The sequence below is a fragment of the Pleurodeles waltl genome, chromosome 9 (assembly GCF_031143425.1).
Source record: "Pleurodeles waltl isolate 20211129_DDA chromosome 9, aPleWal1.hap1.20221129, whole genome shotgun sequence".
Taxonomy (NCBI): domain Eukaryota; kingdom Metazoa; phylum Chordata; class Amphibia; order Caudata; family Salamandridae; genus Pleurodeles; species Pleurodeles waltl.
In genome coordinates, this window is record NC_090448.1 from 698068197 (window position 1) to 698082268 (window position 14072).

Here is a 14072-nt window from a genome sequence, read left to right on the forward strand (position 1 = left end):
AGATGCTACGCCCACTGGAACTTCAGGCCCCACTGCAGAGCCCGCATATGCCATCTGGCATGTTGGACTAGCAGGATGCAGGAGGCCATGAGGCCCAGCAGCCTTACAGTCATTCTCACCAAAATCCAAGATAGAGGCTGAAATATCGGTATCATAGCGCGAATATCCGGGACTCTCTTTTTGGGACGATAAGCCCGAAACTGCACTGTGTCCATAACAGCTCAGATGAAATGGAACATCTGAGAGGGAGTCAGGTGTGACTTCGGCATGTTTATAGTGAACCCCAGCGAATGCAGGAGGATCGCCATAGTCTGGGGGTGGGAGACAACTTTCTGGGGCATGCCTGCCTTCAACAGCCAGTTCACGACGTAGGGGAAGACTGAAACACCTAATCTGCACAGATGACCTGCAGCCACTACCATCACTTTCGTGAACACCCAAGGGGCGCTGGTAAGGCCAAAGTGGAGCACAGAAAACTGAAAGTGCTTGTGACCTACCACAAATCACAAGCAACGTCTGTGGGCCGGCAGGATGAGAATGCGAAAATAGGCATCCTGCAAGTCCAATGCTACCATTCAGTCTCCAGGGCAGAAAGGACGTGATCAAGAGTTAGCATTTTGAACTTCTTCTCCTTGAGGAAGAGATTGAGGGACCGGAGGTCTTAGATACGGCAAAGGCCCTTGTCCTTTTTGGGCACCAGAAAGTAGCGGGAATAACAACCACAATCTACTTCTGGCGCAGGGACCCTCTCAATAGCTCCCTTGGCCAAGAAAGCCATGACCTCCTTGTGGAGAAGTGCCAAATGATTCTCCGACAGATCATCGTATGAATGTGGCATGGCCGGAGAAGTCTCAAAGGGGAGGGAGTAGCCCTTTTGGACAATTTGTAGCACCCACATGTCCGTTGTAATGGATTCCCAGTGGGACAGGTGTTGGCGGATCATGCCGCCAACTGGTCCCCAATGTTCCGATGGACTAGGAAGGCTTGGAGGTAGAGAAGGAGGTGTGGGTGAACTGGGTGGACCGCTGGCTCCTTGATCCAAGAGCTCGAAGGATTCTGCCTCAGTACAGAGGCTGAACAGCATATGCCGGTCAATGGTCGGTTGTAAAGGAATGCGGTTGGGTGCCCCTTCCGTAGCCACGAAAGGAGCGAAAAGTAGACTGTGGGGGGCGAGGAGCAACTATGAGGCCAAGGGACCAAATCATAGCCCAGGAATCCTTAAAGTGCTCGAAAAAGATGGGTGATATTGATCTTAATGGATTAGTGAAATTCAGAGTAGTAAGGCTGCCCGAGCAGCAGCAGGGTGGTAAGGTAGTTGAGCACGTAGGTAGAGACAGGTATGGCAGGCCCTGATAAGCCGTGAGACAAGACCTTAAAGAGTCAGGCCGGAGAGGCGCGGTGAGCAGTCAAGGAGCTCAACTACCTTACCACCCTGCTGCTGCTCGGGCAGCCTTACTACTCTGAATTTCACTAATCCATTAAGATCAATATCACCTATTCTAGCCCACAGATCTAAATAACATTGACCACTCTGGCCGGACAGCCCAGCCTTGATGAAGTCACTTGTGTGACGAAACACGTGTTGGCTGTTTATCTATGAGGATTATCATGCTCTACAACACCCACGAATAAAGGCATCATCTACTAACAAGATTCAGGACTTTTTCTTCAACCTCATACTTTCTCTTACCTTCAAAACACCATCAGGGATTTTCATCCTTGCAACACTATTGGACACGATATTCTGTGCGCTCTGGCCAATTTGTCTCACATTGGGAAGGAATGGGTAGAGTAACGTCCGAAATGTTGGGATGATTTTTGACCTGTCACCTAAGCTAACTTTTGGGATGCACAAGGAGAATCCTGCAAGAGATCAGAAGCCTTCCATCATTTGCCCTCCTGCTGGCGAAGATGCAGGTGTCATGTGTGTGGGGTGGCTGTGGCAGACCCAGGACCCCGAGACGGGTTGAAAGATATTGCATATTGTAACGTCCAGTTAGAACTTCAGTATTCTATGCTGCCCCAGGAGCACTGGCCCAGGGACATTTGAGTCCATGACATCGAGTTACTGTTGAGCCCCCCCGAGGAAGCTGCAAGGGGAAAAGCGGACCACTGTGGTCCTTTGACGACTGTGCCAAGTGGACCCCCCCGAGATGTCTATAGGATGGATAGCAATATCGTGGTAAGGAGCTGCCAGATTGTCCCCTTGGAGCTTAAACTATACACCTTTAAGTGGGACCCCTGGCTACTGCCAACAACAAGTTCGATGTACATCCCTTGCTCTCAATGGCTTTAGCAATGCTCTGTATGATTTTGTCTACCACACTGTCCTGACTGTTTGCTGTAATGTTTCTGTTATTTTTCTCTCTTATAATCTTGTTTTGGGCTGATGTTCACATTGTATGATGCACAAAATCCAATAAATAAATAAAATGTAAAAATAAAATGGTGAGATCTGTATTAAATAACCATCAGGTGGTACTCCTGCCTCACGCTACACTACATGCTTATCAATGCGGCGCTCATACCTGTCTAGCTGAAGTATCAGTCAGCATCAGATAGCTAAGCCCAACTCTACCTGTTTCAAGCCATCCTGACTGTTTGCAGCAGTTATTTGTGGCTGCTGAGAACTTTCCAGTTGTCTGAGCATCCAAGCAGAAAAAACAATAAGGACCAACTTGGGGCCTGCATTAACGCCGACAAGAACAAGTGAATTGGACTTTGATTCCCAATTCTCAAAATCTGCCCATCTTCCAAAAACCGCCTCATGGATCTCCCTAATGCAGTGTATGGCAACATTGCCAGAGTTCCTTAGGGACTGTAATTTCCCCAGACACTCGAATATGACTTCCTATCCATGCTAGCTGTAGCAAATGCAACTGAGGCCTGTGTAAGCAGGTATAACCCACCCACTGCAGTATCACCACAAAATGGTGGTGACATATAAATTGCAATATGAGTAACACAAGATCATATGATTGACCTTGTTAGAACAGCAGACAAACACCATGCAGCTCGGAAAATCAAACAATTAACTGTGTAGTCATGCCCACACAACCTCTAAGAAGGAAGGAGAAGAAAAAAATTAAACAAGCAAATCAAGTCCAAAAGGAACATTGACTTAAATAACTCCATAGCTATAGGGAAATCCACTGTGAGGGATAATATTATGTACCTGTTATTTACTTACAAGACACATGAGATTAAAACATCAGTAGAAGCCTTACATCCTACATGTCTGCTATATCAATCTACTGCAAACATAACAAACTACTTGATTCTCCTTAATCCAGAACAATCCCTTAAAGGTCTCCTTAAAGCAACAGCAGCTATACAAAACCCTGAAATGATAGCACAAGCTAATGATTATCCAATTCATACAACAGAAGGACTGGAAATTAATTCAGATTTTGGCACAACCAAGACAGAAAGTACAATCAACTAATTTTCAGATACAGACTCTAACATGTATAAGACCTCTTTAACAATGGCTCTAGCAATGAAGTACCTTATTACAGGCAGAAGCTCTCAGAACACACGTAGTGCAAAAATTGCAACTAAGCTCAACCCACCTCAGCAAGTCAATGAAATTTCCACCAGTTTCAACCCCATGGCCAACCCATGAGAATTACAGATATCAACTGTCAGTTGGTTCTCATTTGTCTCAGTAAGCACAAATTCCATTGAAAATCCTAATAATTCAACATTATAAAATCCTAAAACCTTGGTAGCCAGGAATGTTCAATCAATCACATTACAAGTTCTACAGTATTTCTATCTCTTCCAACCTGCACAAGAATATTCATACCAGACCATGCGTAACGGGGAAAAGACATCTTAAATCAGAGCAATGTACTCTGCCTTGTCCATGACATATCAGACTTATCCACATTAAAACGCAGGGCATTCCTAGCATGCGCTTCTCCCCAGTATCCTCTTCCTCTGAATCTGAGGCGACTCATGATATCTGGAAGTCACCTAAAATAGCAGAATAAGCACTGAGCTTTATGAATGAGTTCGCTAATTGGGGCATCAGGATCAACAAAAAGCACAAATGATGCCCAGATATCTTGCCCTCTCAACAGCAAAAGCAATTCCCAAAACAAAGCTACAGTTAGTAGTGAATAAATATGGAGTTTGTGAGCAGGTAAGGAGGGACAGTTAACTAACAGAAGTTTGCCGACCTGTTCTAAGTTATTCCTCTGCTGAGGTACAGATTTGAGTTGAGGAGTCCATTGGCACATGTTACAGGTTTTAATAGGGACATAGAGATTTAAAAAATGATTACAGGAATATAGAGTGTGATTCCTAAAGGCTAAAAGTTGATGTGCTGAATAAACTAGCCTTTTAGGATTTACCTGAATAGCATTCCTGACCCCTGGTCCCGGCAGGGCACGGACAGGCGCAGAAAGGCTTGCCTTAGGCACGTCCACCTTATGGAGCCCTTTATAATGGGGCGGATCAGCAGCTGAATGAAGACTAGACCTCCTCCCAATATGGCGACGTTAGTCGGAACAAAGTGGAGGGTAAAAAGTGGCGGTCAAGACAAATAAGGAAAACCTCTAAGATTCCACTGAACACGGGCATGGAATCACTAAAATGCAAAATTCAGTCAAAGTTTAAAATAGTTAAAAGGTAAAAATGGCACCAAAATTGCCCCGTAAACAAAGAGGTCGGAGCAGATGCCTTTGTTAAATTGATCAGCTTTAACGAAAGCTAAGAAGGGGACGGGGCATGTGGATGGTGAAAGGCAGCATTGTGACTTTTATTAACACTCCATAACAGCAGTTTCATCCGTCTTTCTTTCCCTCACTTGAAGTCACCAGTGCAGTCCAGGCCTAAATAATGTTTACTTCAAATCACAGGGCTTTCACTTGTTTTGTAATGTTAGACCAACGGACCACATATACGAACTTTGGAAATTGCGAGTTGCTAATAGCGATTCTATGTGAATTGAAATTAGGAAATCGCAATTTCAAATGTAGGAAAACTCTATTAAGTTTCATTTGCGATTCCCAGTGGGTCACAAATAGACCTACCTAATTAATATTCAAGAGGCATGTCTCGCTTTCCGACACTTTGGCGGCCTGCTGGAGTCAGCACACCACCATGTTTGTGATTGCTTTGAAATAAAGCAATTTTAATTTTAAATGCAGCCCGTTTTCCTTAAAGGAAAACAGGATGTGTTTAAAAAAAAAAAAAAAAAAAGTTTTATTTTCATTTTTTTTTTTTTTTTTTTTTTAAAGAGTAGACAGTATCACCAATGCCTGCTCTTAAAAATGGTTTTACAGCATTCACAAAGGGGACCCCTTTCCATCTGTGAATGAGTTAGAACCAATTTGAAATTAGTGGTAACCTGTAAATGTTCAAAGATTCATAAATCCTACTTCAATTAGATATTAAGAAGGGACCCCTAAACACACCACTTCCTAATAATGAATCACAAAGCCAAATTGCGATTCGGTAACCGGTTACATCACAATTTTGCATTGGTACATACAAAAAAAGCTTTTCTACCTGCCATTAATGGCTAAATTCTGCGAATCGGACCGTTTGCGACCTCTAAATATTTTTGTACGTGTGGCCGCAAGAGTCTCATCACTCAGAAATGTTCCTATAGCTCTACTGAACAGTAACACTTAATGTCCAGGTGGGTATGTTCTCTCAGTGTCACTATTTCTCCAATCAAGCTTTAGAATCTGCATAACCTCTACTGCTGCAGCAAAGTCTAAACTAATATAAGAATCCAAGTCTGTTTTAGTCTTGATTAAAAATCGCATACACAGCCTTGCTGAGGAAACGCCCTTCTCAACAGCAAGCCTACAAGATACACAGCACTCAGATACCATTAAAGGCCTCTATCAAAAATTGCTCTAAGCTTCTACCAGGGGGTATCAATAGTTGCTCTAATTTAACCTCAAGAGATCATAGCTGATACAACACAACACTGATTTACAGCTTGGTTTGGATCCCAATGGCTCAAAAGAGTCGGTGTCAGTATTTATTTAAAGCCACAACAAAACTCGGCTCGCTCATTAAATAATGATAACCCAGTTTTTACTTTCTTAAAGCCACGGATCTATGTGTTTACGAAGAATAAAACAGCACAGGTAACTTCCTTTTCCGTCCTCTAGCAACAGCTCAGTGAAATAGATTTGAAACTTGTGGTTTTTATCACTTCAGTGGAGAAACTGGAAACAGACTCTTTGGTGTTGAACAATCAGACCAGCCTTTAAACACAATTAGCTGCTTCAACAAATATATCAAAGGTGTAAAAGTTATACAAGACGATCTAGAAAATTGCTCACAACATTACAATTTACACTTAATTATGATTCCTGAGAGGAAGCAACATGTTTAGAGCAGTCACATTTGTGCATGTAAGTGCTTCACGTTGATTACATTTTTTTGACCCGGACATGACAGAGGTTTGATGAGTTTTTCCTTGTCTTCTAATGTGCAGGTGAGGCCAGATTGGTAATGGCGGAAATGCGTCGACAATCTCTGAAAGGAGTCCGCAAAAATTTTAAACTTAGTTAGAATAGAGATAGCCAGGAGAAATAGGAGGCCACTGGGCCCAGAAACGTTGCCAGAGGTTGGACTACCTGAGGTGGATTTGATGCGCAGAGGATTGGTTGCAAACACTTTGCTTTTGAACTTTTGGGAAGGCACAAGGAATCCCAGAAAGAACTGTTTTGTGCAAAATTTTCACTGTGTGTTTATGTATGTTTGTGCTAAGTATATTTATTAAATAAATTAACTTCAATGTTATAACGTCTTGGTTGTGGTGAAGCGGTGGGAATTTTCTTTTGCAATTGCTCTGAAAGCAAAATAATACATTTAATTTAAGTAATAAATAAAATTCCAGTGACAATTGAGGATGTCACTGTGCATGTAAAATAATTCAATTATCATCCGATTCATCCTGCTTTGATGTTGTGACATTGATAGCCTAGAATTTGGGGGTTACATGGGCATTACCCTGTATACTGTTGCCTATATCACTTACAGTTTATTCCTTCGCTGCAGAAAATTAAGAAGGCACTGAAAGACCTATTTTTAAAGTTTACTCTCTTACAATATTTTAAATCTTACAGCTGAACAGACTGCTGCTTGATTAGTATACCATGATCTTCTCCCATTAGATCAGCTTCATGTCTCTTATTTTTCTACTTTCTTTCTGCCTTGGATTCTGTGGTGAAAAAACTTTGGTATGATCAGGCAATTGTGTTACTCACTATAAAATAAGGAACTGCTAAGGTTATTTTTAAAGGCATAAATTCAAATTATTTTTACCCTTTCCCCATCAAAGATATTAGCTTCATAAATTATCACACCCTCTACAGCACTGAGAAGGAGGGTTGATTCAATAATCTCCCTTATGAAGGGACAGTTACAGTGAGTGTCATGTGCAGTCTAACATAAGCCTTTAAAGGTGCAGACGTTTTAAACGAACAAGAAAAACAATTTACCAGTTTCCCTGTGTCACCACCCTTCCAGGTGGTAATTACCAGTTCCAAGAGGTCCACGTCCAGCACACAGACATAATCTATAGTGAAAAAGAAAAGAGGGGGTGTTAGGAACCAGATACATTTGTCTGATGAGCAAGATTGAGCCAGGAGAAGCACATAAGTGGCAGCAAAACAGATCACATAAAATGTTTTTAAGCTGAGGCAACCACAATGCTAGACATCACCTTTCTAAGGCGCAAGGCTTATGTATCACAGAATTTTATTCTCATTTGTTAGTTTCTTAAAAAAATAATGAATCACAAAATTGCACATATAGCAGTCTTCTCACCCATTCTGGTCTGGGTAAATTGTTTTATGATGTGACAGATGGGCAGATTATGGCCCATAATTATGGGCCAACAATTAACTGTAGGATGCATTTATAGCCTGGAGGCAGCAAACCAGGTCAGACTCAGGTTTCCTGCAAAGGACTGCCCATCTGATTATGGGATCCATGCCTGTTTGGCAGGATCCTCGCTGCCTTCAACACAATCTCTGGAGTGGCTGCCGCAGTGAAAACGGAGTACTTGCAGAGTGGGCACCATGTTGTTTAGACACACCGAAAATATTCTTAGCTTTTTCAAGAACAAACCTCTAAATTTGAAGACTGTTTTCTAAAAACAAGAAAATAAAATAATGACTGACACTCAGAGAGCATTCTCTCTTCACGTCGAAGTCTGTTGTTTATTTCCTTGCCAGGGACTGATATGCCTTGTATGGAATTCTAGTGAAACTGCCGTGCCCAAGAATATAACCTGGCAGCTGGTCATCATCAAATGTTTCAGAGGCAGAGCAAGTTGAGGCCCTTTGCAGACCTCTGAATGAGCCACGCAAACCACCAGTTTGGTAGGGCAGGTGAAATGGCATTTTATTTCGGTTGACCCACTCCCCTGAAGTCTTAATGTGCCCTAATTATTTTAATTTCTGTTTACACCGGTATTTGTGAGGCATATACATTCTACTGCTGGTAATTTGTAATTTAAAATAAGACTTGAAGACACAATTAAAAGATCAGCCCCAGCTTGCTTGCCAGGTCTCGTCCGATATATTGTATCAGGAGGGAAGGATACATTGCAGTTGTTCAACCCTAAACGTCCTGAAAAGTACTAGAACCTCTCTGAATTATTATAATTTACTTTTCAAGCTTTCCCAGAACAGATATAGTACATTTCCATCCTTCCTCAAATGAACACCAATTGCTAGAAACACTCTGGTCAAATGGTGAAAAACAATCACTGTCAGTGTGCAGTACAATTAATGACCCACCATTAAGCGCATTTCTCCAGTATTTGCGTTTTCCATAGTTTCCTTTTAATTTTCCCTAGTGTGTGGCTGGCCAGACTATTTCTCAATCATTATAGTAACAGCAAAAAAATAGCTGTACACAGCCTGAGTTATTTTAGAATCCAAACACGCTTCTAGGCATTTTGGCCCCACAGAGCTACAATGAACCTGTTATATCCACATCCCCGAAGGTCATCTTAGATTCTTTGTACATTAACAGATATACACTATTTATAATCAACCTCCCTAAGAAAGAGGGTATGTGGATTTGCATCTATATAGTCTCCAGAGGTGGAGCTCCTATGCACTGACATGCTGTTTGAATGGATTACGGAGCAATGTTTTCAATAAATTACATGCTAAAAAGGTCCAAAGGAGTCTGTGGAATTCTTGCTAACAAATAACACTCTTAACGCCAGATTGTGAGCATGTAGGTTTATTGGCCACAGTCAAAGACTGTCTCCAGGCAGTAACTGACAAGTATAGATCTTTTCCTATTCATTAGACTGTGACTGTATTCCACATTCTATATTCCATTACAAAGGAACGTGTAATGCAGAGAATGATGTGTACATCACCACAACATCTCCCTTCTCTCACACTAATATCAATACAATAAAATGAACATGACTATATTAAAACTTAAACATTGCATGGGATGAGACCCATACTCTTAACTCAGAAACAAAACACAAATAACACCTCAATCATGTTGAACATATCATAAAACATGTTTTTCATAAAAGATCTGGACTGTAGATACAATTTCCAACTCCCACCGTAAAAATACAAAACCAGTGCGTCATTACTTATACATCACAATGCTTCCCTGGTTTAGTGATTTCCCGGAAACTTCGGTGCAATACTGTATGGCTTGGTTTGGCTCATCCAAACTTGGTTTACATCAAATCTGCTCAGCTGCAGCGTTAGACTCCTCATTCTTTCGCACAGGATCAGAAAATGTTACCACTCATGTTGTTTTATGTGCACCACGTTGTAGGTCACTGCATCCATCTTTTCCGGAAACCTGAATTTAGACATTTCTTGGACAACATGGGTAGAATCTTTGACCGTTATCCAGTCTCCCACCTTAATTTCACACCTGACCTCATTCCCTTTGTGCCTTCCATACCCTTCTTTCGTCTTTTCCTGAAATGCTTGAAAGTTGGATTGCATTATTTTGTCCACAGAAAAAGTTCAATCAGTGTGTGGTTGCAACTCTCTTAACCATGCAGCACACTTCTTGGACGAAGGAATGCGTCCCCTCATGATTTCAAAAGATCTCGGACCAGTGACAACATTTGGACAAGTACGATGAGACCACAACTTACTTTCAACTCCATTCCCCAACTCGATTTTGCTTTGAATACCACACTGAATACAGTTCACCAAAGTACAGTTCATTGTTTCCACATGACCATTAGCCTGGGTGCGCCATGCATCTATAAATTATTCCATTTCCTTCCAGAAAATTCTTAATTTCCCTCGATACAAACTGTACCCCATTGTCAGATGCAATTTCTTTTGGTACTTCCTCCCAGAAACATTTTTTTCAGACTTTTTATTACCCTGGCATAGTCTGGCTCCTTCATGAAATCTGCCTACCACCATTTGCTGTAATAGTCAACCGCTGCCATGATTTATGTGTACTCTGTTGAATGGATTAATAAAATCTATAGCTAGTTTCATCCAAGGTCCATTTGGTAAAGCACAGGGCTGTATTGGTACAGCCTTTGTCTTCAATCTTTTGTCACTCATAGCACAAATAACACAAGCTTTAACACTTACAATGATTTCTGAATCCATGCCTAGCCGCCTGTAACTGTCTCTGATTTTTCTTTTTCTGATAGTGTGGTCCAAGTGTCCTTCATGACCACGAGGTATTATTTTCTGTCATAAAGCAGTTGGAAGGATAAGCATATCCACCACATCAACATTCCACCCTCCTCTATAGTTATTTTTTCTGCAACTTTGAAGTAAGACGGTATACTTATATGTAACACATTTTCTTTGAGCCACCCTTTTTTCATAACCGTCTTCACTTTTTCAAGAACTTCGTCCTATGACATTTTTTGGATCCACTTGTCGTCAGAGAATGTTCTGTCAGGACAAATATCAATCAAACAATACACAATACATTCTTCATCCTCTTTATCCTCACAAATCATGGTCTCCTCCTGACTAATTCCTGGTGCACGTGACAAATAATCAGCTCTGATGTTTTTACCGTCAGGAATGTGTTCAACATCAAAATTATACTGCAGCAGTTTCAAACTTAGTCTAGCCAATCTAGGAGTGTAGTGTTTAATCACAGTACCTCTCAGATTAACCAAAGGTTTGTAATTAGTTTTAAGGATACATTTTCTTCCCCAGATAAAACATTTGAATCGTTCAACTGCCCAGCAACAGGCTAAGATCTCTTTCTCTATGAGACATTTTTCTCATTTACTTTCAATGCTCTGGAAGCAAATCCCACAGTCTTTTCATATCCATCTTTTGTTTTCTAAGCGAGGGTGGATCCTAACCCTTCACTGATTGCATGCATGGTAACAATGCATTTGCTTATTGGAACAAATGGAGATTACACTTCAGCAGAAACACTGTCATTTTTTGGTGCAGAAAATTCACTCTGACATTGTTCACTCCATGAGAACATTTTGTTTTCTTTAACAATTTCCTCAGATGCACAGTTTTTGCTGCACAATTTGTTATAAACTTTGCACAAAAATCACATAACCTGCTACTTGTACTTTACTTGTTGGACACAGGGCTTTGGTTATGGCCTTCACCAAACCAGTTCTTGGTTTAACCCCTCTATCAGAAATAACATTACTCTGTTATTCTTTGCAAATTCATATTTCTTTAGATACACAACAATACTAAATTTAGCCAACCTTTTAAGGACCAAAGGCCACATGTATGAAAGGCTTTAGTGGTCGCGAATTTGGCCATTTGTTACTGCTAAATGGCCTTCTCACATGTACCAACTTGATTTTGCGAGTCGGTAACCTATTACGACTCGCAAAATAGGGTTTGCCAGTCGGTATTAGGAAGGGTGTGTCAAGGACGTCGCTTCCTAATAGCGAATCACAGAGGGTGGTGTAAATGTTTTGTGACCAGAATGCAGCTCCAATACATTCTCAGTTTACCACCAATTTAAAATCGGTGGTTACCCATTCACAAAGAAGAAGGGTTCCCCAAGGGACCCCTTACCCTTTGTAAATCGGGGCACCAACATTTTGAATCTCAAAGTCGTGGCAAACAAACCATGGTGGTACCATCCTAATATGTTCAATCATTTTCTAGCAATATAGACTTAACCAGGCTTTTCTCTTTCCTTAAATCTCATGGGACATTTAAAATATCCTGTAAGTTCAATTATTCTACTATCATATGTGACTGGATTTCTATCAGGAGTAAACAGTTTTTTGCTGCCATCCCACGTTTGATACCACAATTCTTCTCTAATTGTCATCCCTGCTCCTGAATCAATCAACAAATGTAATACTTTCCCATCTACCTCTAGATCTTCATATGGGCCTAAACACTTTCCTTCACCCCACTGGACTACTAATACCACATCCTTTTCTACAACACTTTCTTTGTCTGAACTATCACTGACTATTTTGCTACATTAACTCTAATCTTTAGTTGATAGACATACTTGGAGAAATGTTCCACCTTACCACATGTTCTACACTTGACAGTCTTTGCAAGACAAAGATGCCCCATTGGACAAATGCCCAGGATTCCCACATCTAAAACACATTTTTTTTGGCCACAAAATCTTTCATTACTCTTTCTTTTAGACAAATTTCTTGGACTGGCTCTCTTGTTTTCAATTTGCATTCTCTTTGACAGCAGCCACACCATTTTGATTTTTGTGTGTCAATTCCTTGCAGGACTTCTGAGACATCTCAATACTCTTAACAATGCCATCTGTTTCTGTGAGTGAGAGATTTTTTATTAAGTTAACAATTTTACCTGGACCTTCTTTTCCCAACAAGGTACTGCAATCTGATCCTGTGTTAGTTGTGATGTAAAATGTTCAAATACACATTCGGCAGCCAATACGCAAAGCTGACACACAACAATCCATAGACTCGTCCTGACGTTGTTCCCTGGTAAAAAATTTATGTTTGTTCACTATCAAACTGGACTAGTTGTTTCTCTAGTCTATGAACAGCTAACTGGTACTCAGTGTATTTGTCTTCTTCGAACGGTTTCCTGTGGTGGTAAATGTTCATATATAGACTGACCTTCAAATACTAAATTGCGTTCTAAAAGATATCTCTTTCGCTCCATAGAGTACCTGTGTCTTCCAATTGCACCCAGATGTTTTGTAAATGCCCTGAACCAATTTCTCCACTGAATGGGTGGTTCACCCGGAGTTTGGAGAAAAGGTGGGGGCATTGACATTTTGCATACTTTTAAGACCACACAATACACAGGAATGTTATAAGTAATTACTACTTCAGTTCAAAATAAACAAAAATCACACAAAACAATGTGAACTTTTGTACAACATTGTGTAGACAGAATCAAATAGGCTGTCTGTGCAAACCACAGTCGGTTTCCACATGTAATGCAACAAAACAGACGCTAAATGTCGTTGGGAAAGTGATTAACACACTTGCATGTTAGTCAGGAATAACTTTCTAGGTAATAATGTGTGTGCATCACAGTGATACACGACGAAATGTGGGTGTCACAGTAAAATGCAATTCACAGTGTTGCTCACTTGCGATAGTAATCCCAATGACACAGTGTTAAGGGAATGCGTGCATGTCACAGTATTTGTAAAAGTAATGTCAATGGCACAGCTTTGTTGAAATGTGTGTGTGAGACAGTAAATCAGCTCTCAAGGTGACGTGCTCTTTTCTCCCTTGCGATAGTGGTAATCACAATGAGACACAGCCTTGTAGGAATGTGTGCGTGTCACAGTATTGGTAGCAGTAGTGCTAATGACATGCCGTGTTAGTAAATCATTTTTCAACGTGAAGCGCACAATGCAGAAATGTGTGCATTTCACTATCAAGTACGGTACAAATGCCACTAACAATATGTTAAATGATGTAGGCTGTACTTTTTAAAACAAGCGCTGTGCCTTCACATGATCTCTATGGCAGGCAGCTCTGTACGCTTCATGCTGAAAGGCCAAGCAGGAGCAAGCTCAGGTTGCAAGTGCAGTACCACGCCCAGAACAATGGCACTGGCGCGACTGGAGAAACCACTCGCACAGGACATTACAGGTCAGTTAAGTGCATGAAGACTACA

General features: G+C 41.0%; 1 protein-coding gene across 1 annotated transcript in view; it reads right to left on the reverse strand.

Annotated features, from left to right (window-relative positions):
- Nucleotides 1-14072, reverse strand: part of ATG2A (autophagy related 2A) — a 2189461-nt gene that overhangs the window by 1035912 nt on the left and 1139477 nt on the right. The window contains exon 27 of the mRNA XM_069207806.1: nt 7473-7549. Within this exon, the coding sequence (XP_069063907.1) occupies nt 7473-7549 (77 nt within the window). The remainder of the gene's footprint in view (nt 1-7472; nt 7550-14072) is intronic.